We start from the raw sequence: 24,328 nt of genomic DNA, 5'->3' as shown, positions 1-24,328 counted from the left end.
GCCCACATTTAGATATTAACAGAAATTGATTCTAACTTACCAATTAATATGTTGAAAATCAATATAGATATTGAGAATTCGAATTGAAAAAAAAGTTCACTGCTTAACTAGTGATTAAGAAGCTTACAGGTAGAATCATACATGGGCGAATTTATACACTTCCATTTAAAAAATCAAGAAGTTACCATTTCTGATTGATTGGATTGATCGATATAGGTAGGGATTTTGTGTGCATCCATCTTCTACGAGGCATTCTCTCATCGTGTAAGGTCGTTGTTGCCCTCTTAACTCTCAAGCCCTGATTATCAACGGGATCCTCGTCTTCGAAGTTGCCCTATCTATCTTTGTTATTAAATATTGCTCCCCCGTCTCCTCGTCTTCTTCTGTTCTCACTGAATCTTCGATTTATAAGTGCGAGGTACATTTATCAAAATATTGAGGCATGCTTTTTTCACGCTGCATTCTTAGAACCTCAAAATCGTACCCTAGTTAACTCATCATATTTTTTTGAGCCCAAATAAGATGTCTACCCATAAGACCAAAACAAAATCTGATGTCCTCATGTCCATTGCTGCCCTGGGCCTTAGCCTTGCTCGCCCTGCCTTTGGATCGGATATATATATATATATATATATATATATATATATATATATATATATATATATATATATATATTCTAAAAATCAAATCGGTGGAGTTATCCACCGACTTTTCTCATCCATTTACTTTATATTCATCAATATTTTCTACCCACTATTTTCTAAAATGATGCCATCAACCTATATTTTTCAGAAAAATGTCACTTTACCTCTCAATTTTAAACTTTCTAAAATGTCGCTTTCCCACCCTCTATTTTCCTTCCCTCTACTTTTTAATATATTATCTTTATCCCCCTCAACTTCGAACTTTTTAAAATGACAATTTCACACATCCATTTTCTAAACTTTGGTGTTTACACTCGTAGTATACATAATATGGTTCTTCTATAGTTACCATCTTTTGGCTTTGTAAAATATTATTTTGACCCCCTCCGCTTTGAACTTTATAAAATTCATTAAGTTAAAAAAAACTAATTTATTATGTGTTTATTTTTATGTATCATGTGTCGATATGAATCTGATGTAGTAAACGTTTCGACATAAATTTAGAACTTTTGTTTGTTATATATATATATATATATATATATATATATATATATATATATATATATATATATATATATATATATATATATATATATATATATAAATTTGAATTTGTCTATTTTTCGATATAATTTTTTTTTATATTTTCATGCTTATTTTTAAATATTTTGCTTCACATGGCTTTGATTCTTGACTTTTTGTGCTTTAGCAACTTAATCCTTCTAAGTTTCTATTACTGCTAAAAGAGTTTATCTTCTTAAATCCATTATTGCTGCCACAAATGCGCCTCAGATAAAATCTTAGTTACAACTATAATACAAATAAGTAGCAGTTGCTCAAAACATATAAAAGTAATAAGATAATATGTAACAATAACAAATCATCTTTTCGGATAAAAAAAACAAATAAAAGTCATGGGAATAGGAACCATGAAATGAAGAGACCAAAAGAGCCAGTTCATCAAAATTTAAAAAATGACAGAGAATATTAACCTTGATCTAAATCTTCCAAATTTGTATTTTTAAATAATATAATAATAAGATAAAATATAATAGAAAAAAAAACAAAAATATTTATAGATTTCAGATATCTAAAATACCCAATATATATATATATATATATATATATATATATATATATATATATATATATATATATATATATAAAGTGGCTATCCAAAAAATCCAAATCCAAAAATTCAAATTTGAATTCGGATATTTTTTTAATAATAGTGTTATTGGGCTAAATGTATAAGGGTCCAAAGCGGGCCTATGAAATGCATACAAATCAATAATCTTTGTACACTAACATCTATTTGCAAATGATATTAGAAGATTTTGTTTTTACTTTCAAATTCGACTGAAAAACATGAAAGAGCGATACCACGAGCCCTTTAGGGAAGATATATACGTACCAAGTGCTTGATGGAACATGGAAGACCTAAAATCCACCTAAAGAAACTAAGATCGAATGAAAAAAGGACATTTATTTTAAATAGTATTAAAGACACATGCATCTGAGTGTAGATGTTAGATTGTCACTTTGTCTATATATCACCCCTTATGGCTCTGATCGTGTCAAGCCATAAAGTTAAACATCTATAGGAGAGCAATAGCCTTGTTAGAGTTATGTGTCCAGAACCAAGACCAAAGCGATGAAGGACCCAAAAAATGAGTTTGGATGTAAAATCGGGCTTGTTTTTTGGGTCCTATAATCCCGATCCATATGGGTTTAAGACTTGTGGCGTTAGGCAAAACAGAGTAGCTATGGTTGTTGATGAAACATGACCCATAAAGAAAGAGCCTTATTGGTTCATGGTGTTGGAGCCCAAGTCGAGCCATCTTTGGAAGACCATATTGGCTAGTGTTGATGTTGTTGTTGCGTCGTTGGAGGGTGGCCGCCGATAAGCCATTGTTGTTATGACTATTGCCTATAAAAGGGCGGTGGTTGTTAGTGGTGGTTGTCTAGTGATTCCATAATCATATTCAACACGATAAGCGATGAAGCGGAGTCCGGGATCTGAGAGGGGGGGAATGGCGGTCCATTTGTGACATTTTTGCTTTCCTAAGAGAAGCATAGAGTAAGCCTCCAAGAATACGGGAAGAGGGTATCAGTTTTGAATAGGCTTGTTATGTAGTCTTATTTGAGGGTAAGCTCATCGATTATGTATGTGATAAGTTCTTATTGGGAACTAGTGAACCAATGTTCTTAGGGAGAGTCTGATTGCTTTGATAAAATTATAGTAGGTGGTGATGGTGGGGTCTCCAATACTGATGTTCTACAATTCATTGTCAAGTCGTATTGATTCAACATCCTTTTTGTCACAATATATAGCTTTAGGTTTATCCATATCATTCGTATGGTGTTGCTTTGTTTAATAATCATCTAAAGGATTGACTGAATGTTTGGGGATCTTTATATATTTCGATATGATCGGTCATGTTAGAATCTGTGACATCCTAATTTCACTGTCAAAAAAGATATTTTTATTTATGCTTATAAAAAAACAGAGTTTTCTTTATATAGCAGAATTTGTCCCATAAAAATTATTTCCGAAGAAATGTTTTTCATTAATTATTAAAGTTTGGGATGTGATAGTTGATACTAGAAATATAAGCATAAACATAATCATTACTTTCCTTACAACATCTAATGGCCAACATTTCCTTTGATCTCTCATCATATCCAAACATCATATACCTTCATATCGATACTTATGATACACAGAAATTGAGTTGGTCAGATTGGGACTTGGTGGGTACATAGGGTTTTCTACCCATAATATTACAATTTTTTAATTATACATTTTTAGCAAACAAATAACTCAGTTACTCATTCTCCTTATCCTCACTTCATAATCTTAAAACAATGATCTCGAGAAATCTTTCGTAAAGGATCTTTATCAGCAATGGTTGTTATTTATTCTTCCTTAAACATCTAGGAATAGCAGTACAATGGTACTTTGGGCACAACACAACAGTACGATAGTACTTTGGGCAAACATAACAGTATGATAATACTTTGGTCACAGCACAACAAGTCACATCTCATTATTTCACACATCATTTTACTTACTAATATTTCCCTAAATGACTAGGCACAACAGTACAATAGTACTTTGGGTGTGCACAATAGTACGATAAAATATATACGGTTTAATTCACATAGCCTCTCATTTATTAATCCACACAACCCTTCACTACCCAATCATATTTTGAGTATGTAACACTCAGTTTTGGATTTCTTCATTATTCAGGGTTGCGGCCCAATCATCAGTGATCATATGGCTTAGGGCCTCGGGGAAGACCGAATTTGGCCCTTTTCAGATATGGGTGTTATGGTTTAAGTGATCCAAGTGTTCGACAGAGCCCTTAGAGGTCAATGGTATAATTTTAATTTTATAACTCAGTCTTTTATAGATTTTGGGTTTTGTTCTGGAATTTTTTTAGGCCATGGTGTGTTGTTAGGAGCGTAGGGCTTCTCACCACTTTTTCGTGGATGTAAGGTTCATTGGAAACGGACCTTAGATGAGGAAGTTATGGCAGTTTGAAATATTTTGCAGATTTAGCCCTTAATGGAAAAAGTTGGCAAGCTGGTCCCATACGTGCATGGAGGAGGGCACGTGCCTGGGTAGGTACGCCCAACGTAAGCTTGGGGTACGCCTAACGTAATGAGCAGAGTGCCAAACCTTAATGTTTAGGGCTTGGGCACTATTTAAACACATTTATGAGCTCAATGCTCTTTCATTTCTTAGCCACCATTGTCCTTGAGCCTCATTTTCGAACCCTAATACCCTTGGTGGTGCATTCTTGAGCTTGGAAGTGATTTTTGAAGGGTTCTTAGTGTTATTTCAAGGAATTGGATCGTGGTGATCAAGTTTGGTGTAGCCTTGGGGTTATAAATCCAGAATCTTCATACTTTTGGGAAGCTTCAAGAGGTAACAAGTTATTAACTTGACTTCTTATGCTAGTTTGAGTTTATGGAAAGATTAATGGCTTTTATGGTGTATTAAGTTCTTGTGGTTTTGAGCCACTCCAGGAGCTTGGAGTGATAGATCTTGTCTCTTCTGATGTTTCTAGTTCATAAAAATGATTGCTTGATGTCTATGAATGGTCAATGCATGTTCTAGTTGGATTTGAATGAGTATTAATGGACTAAGATGGTTGTTAGGTCCCATTGGGTCATGCAATTACATAAAAGTGTCGACTTTACACATTAAGAACTTTATTTTATGGATCCCCGAAGCTTGGGTGCAAAGTGCTTAAGTGGTTAAGTCAAGAAATCAGTTTTAGATTAAGTCGAGTTGCGCCTCGCATAAGTAATGGTACACCCAGCGTACCGTGTTTAGGTTAAGATCTGGTTCGCTGAGTACGTCCATCGTAGCTGAATGTACACCCTGCGTACGACGTTAAGCTGAGTTTGGGCTTGTGTTTTTGGGCTTCACACCCTTGGGCCAATTTATTAGACTTGCTTCTTTGGGCCTTTGGTCCATCTGAGATCAACTTTTTGGATTAAGGAAATTATTGGGCTTTAAGATGAGGCCCATATGAGGGTTGGGCCCAAATTGGAAATTGGACCATTATTGGGCCTTTATGGATGTAACGCCCGCAGATTCGGGCTAGTCAATTTAGAGACAATGAGCGTTAAAAATGACTTTTTGATAGAATATTATTTAGCATAAATAATCTTAACCAAAGTTATAGTATATGTCACAAGGCTTCCGTACATATAAAGAACGTTGAAATCCGAGTTATAACGAAGAAGTTATGACTCGTCGAAGTTTTACGGCTAAACCGGCACGACACCGCGTAACATAAAAAGTGAATTTTTGATAAAATACTTTTTAGCCTTAGCAATCTAAACAAAAGTCATAGTATACATTAAACCGAGAGCGTGCATAAAAACAACGTTCAAATCTGACTTCATATGAGGAAGTTAAGATTTTTCTAAGATTTAACATAACAGTGCACAACCCGAAAATTCGAATTTTAGATCGGTCGATTTTTAGCCAAAATAATCTAAACGAGAAATGAATATATCTTTAATAGGAGTTAAACGATAAAAAGACAGTCGAAAACGGAGCTCGTATGTGAAAGATATGGACAAAGCTTAGTCCATACTCTTCGAGCACCACGAATTCGATACAATTTTGTAAATCTGAGATAGAATGAGAATTAGCTGACGGGATCTAAATAAAAATTGTATTACTCGTAAATACCAACACGTGTATATATAAAACGTTGAGAATAGAGCTTGTATGTTAAAGATATGGACGAAACTTAGTCTCTACTCTTCGAGCGCGATAAATACGATACAATTTTATAAATATGAGATAGAATGAGAATTAGCTGATGGGGTCTAAATGAAAGTTGTAGTACTCGTAAATACCAACGCGTGGATATAAAGAACGTAGAAAATAGAGCTCGTACGCGGAAGATACGGACGAAACTTAGGGTCTACTCTACGATAAAACCCCTATAAATAAGAGATGAACTCTTCATATTTTCTTCACGCCATAAGACTTTCTTTCTCTCTCTAACTTCTCTCTAGACTCCCTAAAACCCCTTAAATCCTAGGAAACTTCCCTAGCGCTAGAAGAAAGCCCGGAGCGCATGAAGGCTCCGAGAAAAAGAGCTTTTCGGCTCAGAAACTCTGCTCCAGCGGAGCCCGGTTTTTAATAAAACCCGTTGTAAGTGAGATATGCCTACCCTATTTTAAATATAGCTTATATTTAATATTAGTAATATTATTATGAGCTTATAATAAATATTTGGGTTAGTATTATGACTTATATAAGTGTCGTTATAATATTTTTTTTTACTACTCGCGGTACGGGGAATCCGGTTTGAAGGGTCGCCTAGGTTGTTGGATTTCAGAAGTGCTTTAATGCCAAAATGGTCCTGCCCTTCGGTGTTTCATGTCTGACCCCTGTCTATACATAGTGGTTGGAAAATATTGTTTAATGCTTATATAATAATAATAATACTAAGACTAATAATTAGTCATGGTAAATATTAGACTAAAATCTAGTTGTAATAATATTATGTTTCATCGAAGGAAATTACATTATTAAGAAACGAAGTGTTGTCCGAGTTAGGAGTCATCACTTTTACAAGTGAGTACATAGTCCCTTTCATGAACATGATTTTAATACAAGTATTAATTATAGTATTAAATATTTGTTAAAGAGTTTATGTGTGAGTGCATAGTCCCTTTCTTGAACATGATTTTAATACAAGTATTAATTAAAGTATTAAATATTTGTTAGAGAGTAAAATTAATGTTAAAGAGTTTATGTGTGAGTGCATAGTCTCTTTCATGAACATAATTTTAATACAAGTATTGACTGAAGAATTAAATATATGTTTATGTGCGAGTTATTCGATGTTGCATGAAATACGTGTTAAGGAACATACCCGATTATATATGATGATTTAGGATAAAGAGTAAACCTAAATTAATTATGAGGAATATTGGGTAGTATCTTCCTATCAGTACGAGTGAGATATATATAGAGAATAGAACTTTAAATTATGTCATTGATCCGGGAGCATGGATTAGACATAGTCATTCGTCCCTAGTCCGGGAGTATGAATTGGGCACAGTCATTTGTCATTAATCTGGGAGCATGGATTAAGACATAGTCAATTGTCCTTAATCCGAGAGTATGGATAGGACATAGTTATTTGTCATTAATCTGGGAGTATGGATTTAGACATAGACAATTGTCCCTAGTCTGAGAGTATAGAACATGCACAGTTATTGACCCGAGAGTATGGCTTAGATCCGGGAGTATGGATTAAGTAGAGAGGTAAATTTTAAGGTCCGAGAGTATGGATAGTCTCGTTGTGAGGATTGACGAGGCGGGGTAAGAGTTGCTTATATATATGATGAAATTGTATATTTTGTGAGTTCTAAATTATATATATGATATAACATTGCGGAATTGAAATCCCTATATACTCACCAGGTTTCCCAACCTGACCCACTCAAGTTTATTTGTATCACATGTGTCGATATGAAGCTACTTTATACTGAGAGATTTAAAAGAGATGTAGGTCACTAGTGTAAATGAATGTAAGGTCTGTTTGTGCTTATGTTTCTGTATTGACGATGACATCCTAAAGTTTTAAAAGGAATAAAATGCATTTCTTCGAAAATGCTTTCATAACACATTTATCATGTTTTTCTAGGAACAAATACTGCAACAATTTTATTAAAAGGGTACTCTGATTTTTATAAAGCATAAACAAAAAAAAATTGGTCTTTTATGGCCGTAAAAATAGGGATATCACAATGGATCTTTTGGTTTTAGGCCTTTTTGGTATTGGGCTTGGGCCTCAGTTTTGGTTCATGTTGGGTCAGGGGTAAAATGGTCATTTTACCCCAAGTTTAGATTATGGATCATAGTTTGGAACCCAATTGCTACCTGGGTGTTATTTTGGTATTGATAGCTCAGGGAGTCATCAGGGCAACATCTAAGGATTTCTTTTAGTGAACTTTAGCATTCGAGGTGAGTCTTCTCATTATACTTACCTGTGTGGTAATATTGTCTGTGGCAGGAGGGTCTTTTTCGTGTTATTGACCGGAGGGTCTTATTCGTATTATTGATCGGAGGGTCTTATTTGCTTATACTAAGATATGTGTTATTATGCATTATGTCTTGTGACCTATGATGTTATATTATTATGTATATATATTGAGTTATGACTGGAGGGTCTATACCGAGACGTAAGACCGGAGGGTCTTCACTAAGACACATGATCGGATGGTCCTTATCGAGATATAGCCATGAGAGGCTAATTATTTGTGTATGTGGTATTTTGGGGAACTCAATAAGCTTCGTGCTTACAATTTGTGGTTTAAGGTTTCAAGTACTTCTAGTTCAAAAAGGAAGAGCCCGGCTTGATCGCAACGCATATACCCGTGTTTTCCGCAATTTGTTATTCTAGGATTATACTCTTACGAATAATTTATTTTGAAATACTTTTAAATGTTTGAATAAAGGATGATTGAATGTTTATATATATTAAAAATGAAATTTTTACCCTATGATTTTTGGGGCGTTACAAATTGGTATCAGAGCCTTGGTTTGAGGGATTTGGGCATACTCTCGGGTGTGCCGAACTCAAACTGAGGGATTTGCGTCTCACTATCTATCTATATATATATATATATATATATATATATATATATATATATATATATATTAGTAAACTAATAGTTTGTTGTTATTCAATTTACTTGTTGTGTTATCATTTTTTTTCGATTCAACATGGTGTGACAAGTTATTTTATTTACCAATCGTTGAATGACTTGATCAGTGACATGTAAGCTTAAGTTTAAGAGCATTGGGTGTGGGCAACAAGGTGCAACACCAACTTGTGCCACCTCACATGTCACATAAGCAAATGGTGTTTTGACACCAAGTGGGGAAATGGGCAACAAGATGCAACACCAACTTTTTGAAAATAAATATTTTTATTTTTATAATTTCTTTTACTATTTCGTTTTTTTTTACATTTTTTTTGCTTTCGTTTTTTTTTCTTTTTGTGTTTTTTTAATAACTAATATTTTTTTTTATAAACATATAATTTTGAAAACAAAAAAAAGATATAATATTTAAAATTTAAAATTCTGATTACAATTAAAAAAACATAATTTTAAACCTAAATTAATAACTAAATTACCATTCAAATTACTACTAAAACCACACCAATCTTAATTAACCCAAATATTTTTTCCTAATTTGTTCCTTTATCGCTTGTAGCACCGCTAGATCAGCAGGCGCTAAACCCTCCTCGCTTGTCCGAAGAATTGACAACTTATGTGTCATTAGTTCCCTCTCTTTTTGTTCATGCTTCTCCCGTGCCTGCCTTTTCAGGAACTCCAAATGACGACGTTTCAACTCATTTTTTTCTTTTATTAATAAATTGTGCTCGTCGAATTTGACTCTCATTTCTGTCGCATCTTTTGCTCTCGTCTTAACCTCCTCCGCATGTCTTGCAGCGCGCCTCGCTTTGTCGCGTCCGGGTGGTCGTCGTGGTGGGGATATCTCTTGGATATCATCCGGGATCTCATCGTCATCGGCGTTTAGGTCGATGTTAGTCCGTGCGTCCGACACGTCGACCGAGCTAGAATTGCGAGACCTTTTGGATTGAACCTCCGACGATGTAGGCATTTTATTCCCTTTTGGATCCGCTCGCAACAATTCCCATGATTTTTCAAAGTCGAAAACATGACCCATTTCGACCCGATATTGTTCCTTAGCAGATTTGAACAAATCGAAGTCGTTGGTTCCACTTTTTTGTTGCGTCTCAAGCCGGTTGTAAATACCGTTGAATTTGCTGCACCGCTTAGTTATCATACCCATTTGCTGCTCAACATGTCATTGTTGCGATACAGATTTTTCTTTAAAATAGCGTGAAACTTGTCGAGCACCGCCCCCAATAAGCTCCTTTTTTCATTCCATTTCCGCGAAGTTCGGTTTTTGAAGTAGCACACCAGGCCGCCGTCAAAGCGTATTCCTCCTCCGGTGTCCACTATTGTGGAACGTCTGCATTTTTTATTTCTATCGCTATTGATTTCCCTTTTGATTTTCCTTTCCCTTTCCCTTTCTTGTTCCTACTACCTCCTGCTTCCGCTTCACCCGATTGTTGTGTCGTAGGCGATGGTTGGTTGGTTTGTTGTTGCATCGAAGCAAAAGAAGGGAAAAGATTTTGTTGTAAATTTGGGTTTTGACCGCCTTGATTTTGTTGAAAGTAAGGTGAGTTGGGAAACTGTAGTGGCGGTGAAGCGGGGTTGAAAGCTGAGCCTTGCTATGAGATCTGTGGTGAGCCATGAGTCGATAAAAGGTTGAAATAACCTTCATAACCGGCAAACCCGACAGGGGAAGTTGTGTTTGGGTTTGATGATGGGGAGGTGTTTTGGTTTTGCTCCATTTTTTTAGAAAGAAATAAGAATGTAGATAATGTTTGAAATGAAATGAGTATATATATATATATATATATATATATATATATATATATATATATATATATATATATATATATATATATATATATATAGAGAGAGAGAGAGAGAGAGAGAGAGAGAGAGAGAGAGAGAGAAAGAGAGAGGTAAAAATGTTATATTTTTTTTATTAATGTATTCGACCGTTTTCAAACGGATAAATTTTACGCGTTTCAACTCGTTTCCGTGGCCACGAGAACTACATGACGAGAAGCAACGAGATGGGGGGGGGTGTTCCCCCATTACGACGCCGTCGCGATGCGCCACGTTACCGGTGTTACTTCTCGTTTGTACCCATACCGTGTCGTCTAATAAATTGACAACGAGTGATAATTAGGCGTTGAACAAGTTAAGTAACCATTTTTATCATCACACATAACCATAATAGAAAGAAAAAGGACCACTTAAATATATCTAGTAAAAAACTTGGCACAAGTACCCTAGCAAAATGGATTTAAGGTAACATGGTTTACAAGGACTTTGCAATCAAAGAAAGAATATTACATGACGCGTCATATCCATAGAAGGTCTCCAAGTGGATATCAAAAAGAGTAGTTATATTTTTGGTCCTAGTGGTATGAATATCTTATATTATATCTTATTAAGTGTAAAACCCGTATATTATACGAGTTAATTAAAACATAATGTTAAATAGGAACGATTAAATGAGAAGTTTATTTGAATTTGAAATATGAAATAAGTGAAAATTATGAAAAAAACATGCAAAAAATAAATTAATTAAAATTATGCGTTTAATTGTTAGACCTGTGTACTAAACGAGTTATTATAATAAAATGTTAAATACAAAGGTTTAAAATGTAATTTTTTTGAAATTGATTGAAATTGAAATTTTAAATTTCAAATTTGAAATTAATAGTTATTATAGTAGGTTTAATTTATAGAAACTAAATTAATGATATAGTGGAAATGAATAATTAAGTAATTGACAAGTGGGAAATAAATATATTTCAAAATTATGATAAAATGACATATGACCAATTAAATGAGAGAATGACAAGTGGCAATAACATTTTCATTTATTAGGGTAGATATCTTATATTATATATAAAACATATTAATCATATCTTGAATTTTAAGAGATACAAGATACAAAACTTTTTGTACAAATCAATTATGCATAGCAAAATCATTAATACTTGCCAAATTTTTGAAGACTTAAATTAAGGAAGGTTATTAAAAAAATAATCTGGATCAAAATAACAATTTTAAAATATTAAATCCAACAATATAAGTTAATTTGCATTCTTAAACTAGATACTGAAAATAATTAATTTACATGAAATGTATAAACATACAATATAAATATAAGTTCTAAACATAAATATTTTAATTAAAAGTGATAATTTTTCTTATTACATAATAACTAATAACAAAATCTAATAATTATTTTTCCGAAAGAAAACTATTCGCCAAAAAACCTATTTATCGCCGCTATTTTGCGCGGGCACACATCTAGTTTGTATAAATATAGTTCTATAATTAGAAAATTGATACCAAAGATCCTTATCGTTCCTAAATCCATGGGGGGCTTAGAGAGGGGGGGGGGGGGGGGGGGCAAAGTGGGCAGCTGCACATGGTCTAATTTTTTCATTATATATTTTTATTTAAAAATACAAAATTATAATAAAGATAAGGGTTCTTTTTTTTTTTGTTCCGTCCCGGGCCTTTAAGATTATTTCATTTTTCAGGACCGACCCTGCCCAAATCATGCGGTTTTGTTCATACTCCAATTGCAGCCTAACCTTGCCATTAAAATAAATATGAAAGGACAATATTACCTTTCTTTTTGCCCATTTTTGTAACACCCATAGATTCGGGCTAGTCAATTAAAATATTATAAGCGATAAAAAATGACATTTTGATAGAGGGTTATTTACGATAAATGGCCTTAACCGAAGTTATAGTATATGTGACAAGGATTATGTACATATAGAGAACGCCTAAATCAGACTTCCTAAGAGGAAGTTATGATTTTTCGAAATTTCAACATAGTAGTAAACGACTCAGAAATCAAAATCAAAATTAGTCGATTGCTAGGAAAAACAATCTAAACGAGAGTTGAAGATCTCGTCAATACCTATCCGCCGATATAAAGACAGTCGAGAACGGACGTCGGATGAGAGAGTTACAAATTTGTACCAGACTTTAAAAGTTTAAGCCTGTTAAAAATATAACTTTAAAAATAAAGTCGAAATTATCCAACGGAGTCTAATTAAAAGTTGTAGATCTCCTCGATAGCTACGCGTGGATATAAAGTACAACGAAAACGGAACTCATATGAAGAAAATGTGAATTTTTAAAGAAAATAGATTTTTTCGCTCACAGTCGCGCGCACAGACAAGATGTGCGGTGTATATTTGACACCCCACCGAAATTGCAACACATGTCACCACTCGGGAATCGCCACATTACCCGATCTGGCCATGTGTGTGGCATCCAAATAAAACTTTTGCCCTATAAATAGCAATCAGTCTCTCATTCAATTTCCTCACCCCCTACAACCTTTCTCTCTCGATTTTTCTCTGCCTTAGCCCTATTTACCTTAGTTTTTAGTATTCTGACGGAGCCCGGAGGTCCCTGAGGCCCCGAACAGTAGTAGCTTTCGAGTAGAAGCTTTGTTAGTGCAATTTCTGGATTCTGATAGAAGAATCTCTGTAAGTTAAGCTATGCTTATCTTATTTTAAGTGTAGCTTTTAATTATAGTCACATTCGTTATTATGAACCTATAATTAAGATTTAATAGTGATTCCAAGTCATTATACTGATTGATCTACCTATGGGAGAGGTGTCTAGAATGGTTACGTTGGCTTGGTTGTTGGATTTTAGAAAAGCTATTATGCCGAAATGATCATGCCTTCCAACTATCCTGCCTGACTGATCCTTACTTGACAGATCTTGATGTAAAAATTGGGATTAGTGAGAAATTTTTACTATCATTAGTCACTAAGTATATAATACTAAGAGTTAGTGATATGAACCTAGGTCGCATCAAAGGAAAAAGTAAGTACTGAAGCGAAACATTGTCCAACTTTTTAGTCATCCACTTTAACAAGTAAGTGCGTAGTTACTTTCATCTTACACATAGATATGAAGTACTTAAATAATTGAATGTTATATGTGGTTATGTGCAAAGATGTTATGTATTAGATGAACTACTTTAAAGATGAATTTTATATGACTTACATCGTATGTGAATATAATACATTGGGTAATGATAAGACGCCATAGTATGATAAGATGTCATAGTATGATGAATAATGAAAATGACAATAGGATGTCACGAATTTAATAGTACTAGTGTACTAACAATGTAGGAATGGTACTAGTGTACCAAAGATGTAGTCACCTAATAGAGTATAGGTGACAACCACCGAACCATTTGATGACAGACCCGTGGAACACAAGCAGGTTTATAACCTGTAGGTGATAGACTTCGTGCCCATTTGATGTACGTTAACCTACTGACACGTATTGCGGAGAAATATCGATAATAGTACTGTCATTAATGATGATTAAGATGATCCTTAGGACAAATCCTTAGAAATGAAAATAGAAAAAAATCTACTGACTCGTATTGCAGAGAAATCCCTATAACATTACTGTTAACAACAATGACTATGATGACCCTTAGAATAGATCCTTAGGGAAGAATCAAGAAGAAAACGGTGATGAGTAATCGGTTTAATTGTCACTTAATTAAATATATCAAATATATTATTTTGGGTTGTAAATCTTATGTACTCATCAGATTTTCCTACCTGACCCACTCAACTTCTTTGTATCAAGGGACAGGATCCCAAAATCATATTCATGATCCTTAATATTCTTGAAGTCTCAGGATCCTTAAACATATCGCAGGATCTTGATTATTATAACTAATATTTTCTAACACTTATAACGGCTATATTATTCTTTATTTTCTCACATATGTAGAACTAGTCCACTCAAGACTCATTCTCAACGGAGAGTCACTTCAACCAAGATTAAGACTCGGGGATACCAAGTCAAACAACGTGCAAATACTTGTTCAAGGATGATCCCAGAAATCTCTGACTTCTTGTTGATTAACTTAGACTATAAATAACACCCGCAAATCACACACAACACACACACAGTTAGCTTTGGCATTACAGTTGTACTCATTTTAACTTCATTGTCTATGTAACCTCGAATTGAAATTAATAAAACACAACAAGGCAAGTGATCATTATCAATTCCCAAGGTTTTATGTCGGAGATCCTATATGTAACATCCCAAGTTTGGAACAAGAAGTGAAAGGAGCTAAGTGTAAATAAAAGAAGGGACTCGACGAGTAGGTACACTTACTCACCGAGTCGGAACGGGTTTGGATCGCGAATCAAGTGACCAACTCGCCGAGTCGGAAGCTGGACTCGACGAGTTGGTGCTAGAATGAGGAAACCCTAATCTTAGGGTTTGCACCCTATTTAAAGGACTTTATGTCCTTCTCCCAGCCTCCTAATTCCCTTGAGAGTTCCAGAAACCCTAACCTTCGTGTGAGACTCCATTATTAAGGAGATTGGAGCTTGGAAGAGGAAATTGGTGGGAAAGAGCTTGAAGAATTAAAGACTAGCTGCAAAGGAGTGGTGTAGATCCAGGATCTACTTCAGTTGGAGCATATATTGGAGGTAATAATCTGTTGCTTGGGCTCTTTGGTATCTAGATCTATTATCATTTGAGATTTGGGACATTTTTGGTATGATTAAGAGCTATTTCGAGTTAGAAGGTTAGATTTGAGGTTGCTACTTCAGATATAGGCTTGTTATGGTCCATAATGTCATTAAGTTTCAGTCTTTGAGTGGTTGGTGAAGCCTCTTTGTCCAAAACCCAAGCCCTAGTGTGTTTTGGGCCTAAATCTCCATGGCTTCACGTAAAGTTTGCAACTTTATGTGAGGGTTAGATTGTAGAAGGGTGGATCTATGGATTTGAGCCTCTGCATGGCTCAAATAGCTTCTGAATGGTTTGAGAAATGGAGAGACTCGACGAGTCGCATGGGTGTACTCGACGAGTTGTATGAACACGTGCATGGACGCGGCGAGTTGGAAGAACAACTCGGTGAGTCTGTTGAAGATTGCCTTAGACTCGGCGAGTTTATTCTTAGACTTGGCGAGTATGGTCCCAGAACCCAATCTCTTTTGGGTTAAAGCTTTGGATTAGTGAGTCGGTTGACGACTCAGTGAGTTGGTCAGGATGGGACTCAGAGATCGTTGAAATCGGCGAGTTAAGTTGTGATATGAGAGTTTTCTGGGTGTGGGAACTCGGCAATTCGTCGGGGTGACTCGACGAGTAGAAGTCAACCAGGAAGGTTGACTTTGTCTGAGGACTTTGACTTTGACCAAGAATTTACCAGTTTAACTTCCAAGGGTAATTTGGTAATTATGGTATTTATGGAATTGGTTCTTTGGTAGTGTTCCGAGGTGAAGTTTGTGTCGGTGGTCAGAGCAGCTTGGTCTTATCTCTTCAGTCGGCAATTGCAGGTAAGTTATCCTCACTATATCGACAGGGTCTACAGCACCGAGGCCGGTATCCGATATATAGGGTAATGTTATGCTAGTGACCGGTTAGGTCGGAATCCTTGTTAGGATGTTGATATGCTATGTGATCTGTTAGATTGTTTGTCTGGTTAAGGATTTGTTATGTGATTAATTGTTTTATGTGCACATGGTTGTTTGATGGGGGTTGGGTTGAGGCGGGTCTTGCTTTGTGTTTTAAGCCAACATACCCAGGGCAGATCGGATGATCCGAAGGCCCAGCGAGCAATCCGGATAGGCTGAAGCCCCCAAGAGGGTGAACCAGACGTGCCGAGGCTCGGAGAGTGGACCAGGCCGACTGAAGGCCCGGTGTGGGCGGACCAGTCATACTGTAGACTCAGAGAGTGGACCAGGTGGATTGAAGGCCCGGTGCGGGCGGACCAATCACAATGTAGACTCGATGTACATGGCTAGACTCCGAGGGTGGACCAGGTGGACTGAAAGCCCGGTGCGGGCGGACAAGTCACACAGTAGACCCGATGTGCATGGTTGTTCTATTTGTGATATGTTATGAGTATGTTTATGTGTGGTTGGTAGTTTGGGGGTAACTCACTAAGCTTTCGAGCTTACAGTTCAGTGTATTATTTCAGGTACTTCAGGAGATCGTGGCAAGGCGAAGGCATGATCGTACCGCTCCTCATGTTTTATGATTTTTATGATATGGTTCTGGAAGATACTCTGATGTTTAAACTATATTGAAAACAAGTGTATGAACTTAATGATTTTGAATGAATTAAAATGTTTTAATTTGGCTCGAATTTTATGGGTGTTACACTATAAAGGATCAAGGGCTTTCCTTGTAACTCTTTTGCCTCACCTTGATTATCATTGGATACTTGTATTGCCTAAAACACCACAACCTCTCCTACACCTTGGTTGATATCCACTTAATCGATTTTTGACCAAAACAATAAGTAGTAGTAAAAAGGAACACGAATGATAAGAGATTCAAGGAGATACAGACGATAGTCTAAGATACTGTAAGGCCTGTTTATATTTATGTTTTGTATCAGTTATGAAATCCCAAGCTTTTATAAATAAATGAAAAACATTTATTCGAAAATACTTACGGAACCAAATTCCGCATTTATAAATAAACTCTGTTTTAAATAAACATAAATAAAAAGTTTTAAAATGGCCATAAAAATGAGGATGTCACACTTTCTTATTTTATCTTTTCCTATTTTTAGTTTATTATTAATATTAATATTATTATTATTATTAGAGTTATTAAAGAGATAATTGGACCCCACTTATCCTACCACACCCCTAGGGGCGGAGCCAGAATTTGAATATAAAAGGGGTTTATAAAATATTTATAAATCTCATACTAATGTAAAACTATTTCCCACGATAGTGAGCCAAAATAAGGTTATATATATTATACAAATTTTACAAAATTGAATTTTTCCAATAACAATCGTGTACTAGTTTTTTTAACTATAAGCAAAAAGCAACGACTTTCCGGTTTATACAACCAAAAAAGAAAGAAAAACTCTGAGAATTTTAAAGGCTATATGGATTAAAATTTTTTATTAATATATAAATAGATCAATTATACAGTGAAACATTAAAAGAATTATATAATAATTATAAAATATATAGAAAAAAATGTTTTGATAGGTTAGGTTCTCTTTAGTCTTTTATTATATTCATTTACTTTATCTTACTCGTCTCTCTTAAATTTCAATGATGCATAAATTACAAAGATATACAAACCCTTACGGAAAGAAATATGAGTTAAAGGCTTAGAGACATACGGTTTAGTGAGAGTTAGAGCCATAGGACCACAATATTGATCTGCGGCCAACAAGAGGTACAATTGCATAGTCGACAACGACCGGCAACATACCACCAACGATCGACTGTGGTTGACGCAGTGGCTGATACGTGGAGATTTGAATCCTTGAGAGTGATTAAAACACCCAATAAGTCAATAAAGGTCCAAGAGGCAAAGGAAGGCGTGAGAGTGGACACCGAACTCATGGAAGTAACAACATAAATAGAAAGCGCAAAGAAATACGACAAAAATGGGTGATTTTTTTCAAGAATTCAAACTTAGTTTTTCATTCGGATTGGGCGGTTTTCAAAAAATTTGATTTTTTTTTTTTTTTTGGAAATTTGAGTTTTCATACTTATCTCTCTGAGATAATGAATTTTTTTTCTGTCAAAAAATATTTAAATGATTTTAGTTAAAAAAAAACTAAAGTTTCTTGACATTTTATTGATGTATTGCCACCTTCCTTTTAATCTGGGAATGTGTTCATCAATGTTAAGTTTATGGAGGTTTTTGAAATTTGTTTAAAAATACACATGAAAAGAAATTTCAAGACAAGTTAGGGGGACTGAGCACCTGCCTATCCCCTACTGCCTCTGCCCTTGCCCACCCCCATCCTTGATGCCTTAGATGTCATTGATTCAAGTAGTGTTGTCATCGTCACTAGAGTTGCAAATGAGAAAATGATAGAGGGAGGTGGTTTCCTTTGTTGGCACGGATAAGCGTTTTGGTGTAGGTGAGGGGGGAGAGAGAGAGAGAGAGAGAGAGAGAGAGAGAGAGAAAGAATTTGATATGGTCGTAGATATGGAGAGTTTGAGAGATAGAGATAGAGGTGTTAGGATTCTATGTGAGACAAGTCGAGTACCTTTTAGTTATATTCCGAGACAGGAGGTGCAAAGTGCACACTCAAATAAACAAAGAAGACTCGGGAACAATGCGGGTCCGGTGACAGTGACCCGTGTAGGGTTCCAAGGGGCATCCTTCCTGGAAGGGTCTAGGGGCAGGTCCAAAGGGCAAATCCCTTGATAGGGTGTTGAGAAGTGCCCTATCCCAAAAAATAATCCTTTAGAAAAAATGGACCCAATCCATTTTTTTTAGCCAAAAACCTAACGTTGAATCCATTCCTCGGGGCATCGTTTTCACTCTTAAAATTGTCGTCTTCTATGTATATGTAGAAGATAAGAATGTTGCAGAAGACATATAACGATAACTGCTTCTTTTCTTTGCACTTTGCCTCTCGAAAACACATTCAATTGCAAGGAATTTTTGTGTTTCAAAATTTGGAATAGGTCCCTATTCCAATTTGATTTGTTTTTGGATTATCCCAAATCGGATTTCGTGATACCCCATGCAATAGGGTCGAAATCATAGATTCTGGAAATTGTTTCTCATACACGATCCTTGACTTATCCAAATGATTATATTAATATTCAAAATCCAAATCTAACAAGAGGATGAAAGGTTGAGAAGGTTTAATGGTGGCGGGGGAGAATATAACAGTGAAGATGGTGGTGACATTGTAGTGGTGTTGCATCGGTAGAGATGGAGGTGGTGTCGCCAGAGACAATATAAGGGAGAGTGAGAGAGAGAGAGAGATAAATAGATAGATAGAGAGAGAGAAAGATGAGGTAGGCAAGGGTTGAGATAGTATTTGTTGAGGTCGCCAGAGGTTAATGTGGTCTCAATGGAGTCAACGATTCATCTAACAAAATTGAGAGGTGGTTGATGAAATCAGAGTGTTAAGGCATGTTTGTTTCACAAAGTCCAATTAAATTTGGTGGAATGTAAATTCCAGTAAAGTTTGTGTTTGGTTGACAAAATCAAATGGGTTGGGATTTTTTTTAACTTCCATTAAATTTTACGTCTTAACAAAACGACCATTCTTTGGCTAAATACAAAGATTTTAGATTCCATTTCTTATGTTTTTTATAAAGACAAAAATGTCCTCTTATCTTGTCTTTATTTTATCCATGATTCATAAAATCAAAATATATTATCATCATCTCTCACATACCCACCCATCCATCCACTCACCCCCACACCTACAACCATAAGCCCATGCCCATATGCCCACCCTACCAATCCTAAGACCTACACTCAACACACACCCCTACCCTACTTATCCCCACATCCATATATCCAACCCATCCTACACGTATATGCTCATGCTCACACGCTTAACCCCACCGTAACACCCACACCCCACACCCTTGTCACACCCCACCCCACATCCATATTCTCATACTAACAAGACCATGATAACATACACCCCATCCCATCCCTATACCCACACCAACAAGCACACATAGGTTTGAGTGGGTAAGAGTTTAATTAATGAAAGTTTTATCATTTTTATTAAAAATAATAATAAGTTACAAAAACTCAATAAAATGTTATTTTAGTCATATTAGATAACTTACTTTCAAATTTACTTGACAAATTTACAAACCAAACAAAAAACAAATTTCATTTCATATCAACCAAATGCATGATAGATTCTAATTTATTCAAACTCCAATTCCTTTGACTGTCCATTCCTTTAAAAAACGTTATGGGAACCAAACGTTCCCTTCTTAAGGTTATAAGGCTTATTTTCAGTTTTTACATAAATGATCCTTAAAAAAATAGAAATGTCAAAATACAATAAAGGATAAAACATGGGGATTTTTGTCATTTCGCACATACTTAACGGAATTGTATGGACGGTAACGGCTGAAGGGACTAAAACTATAAAAATTTAGAAACCACGACCAAAATTGTAATTTACTCTATAAAAATATTTATTGTGTTGTAAAATCTTCAAAAGGAAACTACTATATATACGGATAATGTTGCTTGTCGGTAGCCAACTATTTGAAAATTGAAATATCCATTTTAGTGTATCACAATTTATGTTACTATTGAAGCATCTCTACTTATGTTTTCAATTCAATTTATGTAAAAACCGACCAATAACAGGTGTTGTTAATTAAAATTGTCGTCTATTGATGTATCACCATAGTCGACATGTTCTACTTACACCAAGTTTCGAAGTACAATAATCCGATCTTAAATCTCATATTTTTACTAAAACTTTTACTATACACCACATTTGCTAGCTAGAAGAAACAACTTCTCTATTTTGAGTATTTTCAATTTTATGACTCGAAAGTCAAACCCTTGGCCTGTTGACCATACAGTCAAAACCTTGGTGCACCCAAGTCGCTATATATTGATTATATTCTATTCTATTTCACATAAAGTAGCAACACAACAATACAAAAGCCGTAATACTACCCAAAATATGGAGTCTTTCCAACATATTTTCATGCCTAATCTTCTCTTCTCTAATCTCACTCTGAACCTTCGCGTACAACCTACAAGACTCCACCACCAGACTATAATTCTTGCTACGATCACATCTCAATGCTTCTTTAAGCACAAGCAAACTGTTTCTCCCATTAACATGAACACCTTCCATGTCACCCAGTTGCATACAAAGTTCGGTCAAATTTAACGTCGTGTGGGTCCCACTACCCTCGACATCTGTCACTCGAAACTTCATTGCTATTATACATTTAACTACCCGACATGGAAGAATCTGTTTGGCAGGTACAATGGATCCGAATTGTAACAAGAAATCTTTGTTTGTTGGCCAGTGTCTTTGACCATCGAGTGCACACCAACTTGATAAATTTGCAGCTTGTTTTGCTTTTGAATTAACGATTATCCAACTCAGTTTAATCCCATCACGAAGCTCTTGCCATAACTTCCCATCTTTTCTCTCTCTTTCAAGGGAGGTGACAGGCGGCAGGCCATCGGAAACAGAAAGAGTAATTACTTCCCCTACACGAGATTAAATGAACGTTATATTATTAATTTTAAATTTTAAATCATCATAAAGTTTCATTAGTCTACACTCTACATTTAACAAAAATATCATGTTTCTAGAGCTGGCCCACTTATATAATTACTTTATTATATTTTTTGTCAGTGAATTCAGCAATCCCAAAGTTGTTTTTTTATTTGATCAAATAAATAAGAAAAAAAGATTTTGTTTTTTATATGAAAAAAAGTTTGTGATGTTGAACTAAACTTCTGATAAAAAATCGAAAATACATTTTTCTTATATTACTTTCTTGAAATATAATCAAACGTTTTGAAAACAAAATTTCTTATAGAACGGGAATAGAAAGGGAAGATAGATATACCTGCATCATCATCATCATCATCATCATCTCTATCTGAATATGCAAAAAGATCGATTCTGAAAGGACAATCGGAAAACCAACCATTGTAAACATTTGCATTCGGTATCCCCCAAATGACTTTAGAACATATAGTCTTTTCTTTGTATCTGATATCTACTAGTGACACAAAATCAGAAGGTGAAACGTTTTCTAATTCATCTTCTTCGCCATAGTATTCATCCTCCATCCATTCTTCTGGAAACTCAGGAACATCTTTGTTTACTATCAGAGGGAAACAATCTGCATAGAACTTTTTAAACCCACCAGTTGATGATATTAAAGTTTTCACATCGTCTCTTTTGGTTGAAGGCCACATTGAAGAACAGACATCTTCCCATAATCTTTCTTCTTTTGAGATGGTATTAAATGTTGCGCAAGAACACGACGCGCTTGCTAGGGTTGCACCATCTACACGTCTTAGGATATCGTAGAAAAGATCATTACTTAATGTATCCATGGTTGCAATTGGTCGTCAAATTATCTGAAAGAAAAAGCAGAAACTTCAAACAAAACTTTTTTAATTGAATTGTAGCCCAAATAGGATTAAGGAATAAGGGAAACGAAACCTATAGCTATAGCCTATAAAACACATGGCTTGCTTGCATATTGAAGACAAACAGATTCAATAAATTAAAACATAAATACGCATTCAAAATCAAAACATAAACTCCAAATACCAACAAATCTGTCGCCAAATATGAACTATGAAAACGCATCTCCGGTGAACATCCACGGTGTTAGGTGAATCGAAATCCAAAATGGGGAAATTTGTCACTGACACAGATCTTCTAATCAATAGGTTCATCATAATTGTTTTTCTACAAGGAAGTCTCTTGTAAATATAGATGCACGGGTCACCTACTTTTCTTTGGACAATATAAAATTAGAAACGGAGACCCCAATGGGACCATGATCTCAATCGAGTGTATGTATTGTATAAAATATAGCTAGAAAGCATTTTAATTTGTATTTAGAAATTAAAAAAAAATATTTTAATTTGTATTTAAAAATTAAAAATCCATTAAAGTAGAGAAGAGAGAAAAGAAAGAGAGTGGGAGCCGCGGCTCCAAGCTCATACTCAACCCTCAACTTTGGTGGTAAGAATCCTTTTCCAATGCTACCGGTGATACCTTCGTCGAATTGTGACCATCTGTGGTCGACTTCGTGCACCTGAGAAAGATGACATATGGCTAATTGGCTAGTCCCAACTCTTAGGTATTTTTAGTTTTTAAGAGGTTAACGTTTGTAGTCTACAAAATCATATCTACATAAGAATATGTGAATTAAACGTTTACATTTAAAAAAAGATTGGTTGTTTTTTAAAATCTACAAGCTGAATAAATGATATGAAACCATATTGATCATAGATGATAAAATAACACATATATACAATTGTACATACACACATTAACCCTATTGATTTATAGATGATAGTTAAAGACAATAGCAATGGAGGTAGCGATGGTGGAGATAGTAGAGGCGGTGGTGATGGTGGTGGTAGAGACGGCAGTGGCATCAACGATGAAGGTGGTAGAGATGGTGACAGCATCCTCGCTGGCGGTGGCATAGATGTCAGCAACGACGGTGGTTGTGGTGGTGATTGTAGTGACAACGGTGATGGTGGTGGCAACAGAGTTAGAGGATGTAGTGGTGGTGGCGGCAACAAAGATGGTGGATGTGGCAGAGGTGGCTATGGTGATGCGGAGGGGGTGTGGCGACGAAGTTGGTGGTGGTGGATATGGAAGAAAATCGTTAAAGAAGAAACTGTAAAAAATAGGGCTGGTTTTTCTAGGATTAGAAGGTCTGTGAGATTTAGAAGAGTTTTTTCATGACTTATGCAAGAAGATGACGTGTAGCCTTTTTTAGATCTTTAGTTTTCTAGAAAATTAAAGTCTTCGGTAAAAAGGTCTCCCAACTTTAGAAAAAAAATCTCAAGAAGAGTTTCTAACAAAAAACAAACACTATCTTAGTCTCAAACTCTTTACAGTCAACCTGGTTGGCCTTTGGATCCCCTCGTTCACAAAGGGGCACAACTTGAAGTACGGGTTAAATTATAAGGCTATTGACAATAGCATGGTGGTGGCATGGCAACATCTC

General features: G+C 35.4%; 1 protein-coding gene across 1 annotated transcript; it reads right to left on the bottom strand.

Moving 5' to 3' along the window:
* Positions 1 to 21,035: 21,035 nt before the first annotated feature.
* On the bottom strand, positions 21,036 to 23,060 carry LOC145071318 (putative F-box protein At2g36090). Its single transcript, XM_079018221.1, has 3 exons — positions 22,909 to 23,060; positions 22,193 to 22,712; positions 21,036 to 21,827 (listed from the first exon to the last, which is right to left on the bottom strand). Exons 2-3 carry the CDS (start codon positions 22,686 to 22,688, stop codon positions 21,235 to 21,237), a joined length of 1,089 nt encoding a protein of 362 aa, XP_078874347.1. The 5' UTR covers positions 22,689 to 22,712; positions 22,909 to 23,060; the 3' UTR covers positions 21,036 to 21,234.
* Positions 23,061 to 24,328: the final 1,268 nt, after the last annotated feature.

This window comes from Lactuca serriola, chromosome 8 (genome assembly GCF_051521515.1).
Source record: "Lactuca serriola cultivar US96UC23 chromosome 8, Lser_US96UC23_V15, whole genome shotgun sequence".
In the NCBI taxonomy this organism is placed as follows: Eukaryota; Viridiplantae; Streptophyta; class Magnoliopsida; order Asterales; family Asteraceae; genus Lactuca; species Lactuca serriola.
Note: the sequence above shows the minus strand (reverse complement) of the source record. Positions and strands in the feature narration are given on the sequence as shown.